The sequence below is a fragment of the Bison bison genome, unplaced genomic scaffold, assembly GCF_000754665.1.
Source record: "Bison bison bison isolate TAMUID 2011002044 unplaced genomic scaffold, Bison_UMD1.0 scf7180017864145, whole genome shotgun sequence".
In the NCBI taxonomy this organism is placed as follows: domain Eukaryota; kingdom Metazoa; phylum Chordata; class Mammalia; order Artiodactyla; family Bovidae; genus Bison; species Bison bison.
In genome coordinates, this window is record NW_011494717.1 from 2,640,638 (window position 1) to 2,641,079 (window position 442).

The window sequence follows — 442 nt, forward strand, 5'->3', positions numbered from 1 at the left end:
ATACTTGGTGGGTGACCAAGGATTTTCCTTATTTGACTCCACATTCGCCTGCCCACCCATCCAGCCCGCCGGGCCCTGGTCCAGGATCTCCCTCGCCCCAAGCGGGTGTCCTTCCCTGAGACCCTCTCCTGTCCCTCTCGGTCTGGGATCCCTCTCCCGTTCCCGCCCAGGCCGTGTACCTGCGCCGCGGGCCCCGCCGGGCTGGCCGGTCCCGGAGTAGGGCACGCTGGCGGGGGCGGCCGGAGCGGGGCCCCGGCGTCCGGGGCTGCCCCCTGGGCCGCGAGTCCCCAACCTGCGTACGCCCGGGCGGGCCATGGGGCTGGGGGCGGCGGGGGGCGGTGGCAGCAGCAGCAGTGGCCAGAGCAAGAGAAGCAGTCCCGGGAGGTGGCGCGGCATGGTGGGCTCCGCGCTGCTGCCCGTGTCCGTCGGTGGGTCGTCGATC

At 73.1% G+C, this 442-nt stretch overlaps 1 protein-coding gene across 1 annotated transcript in view; it reads right to left on the reverse strand.

The window, feature by feature from the left end:
* Nucleotides 1-396, reverse strand: part of MATN3 (matrilin 3) — an 18,330-nt gene extending 17,934 nt beyond the window's left edge. The window contains exon 1 of the mRNA XM_010840681.1: nt 180-396. Within this exon, the coding sequence (XP_010838983.1) occupies nt 180-396 (217 nt within the window). The remainder of the gene's footprint in view (nt 1-179) is intronic.
* Between the last annotated feature and the right edge of the window lie 46 nt (nt 397-442).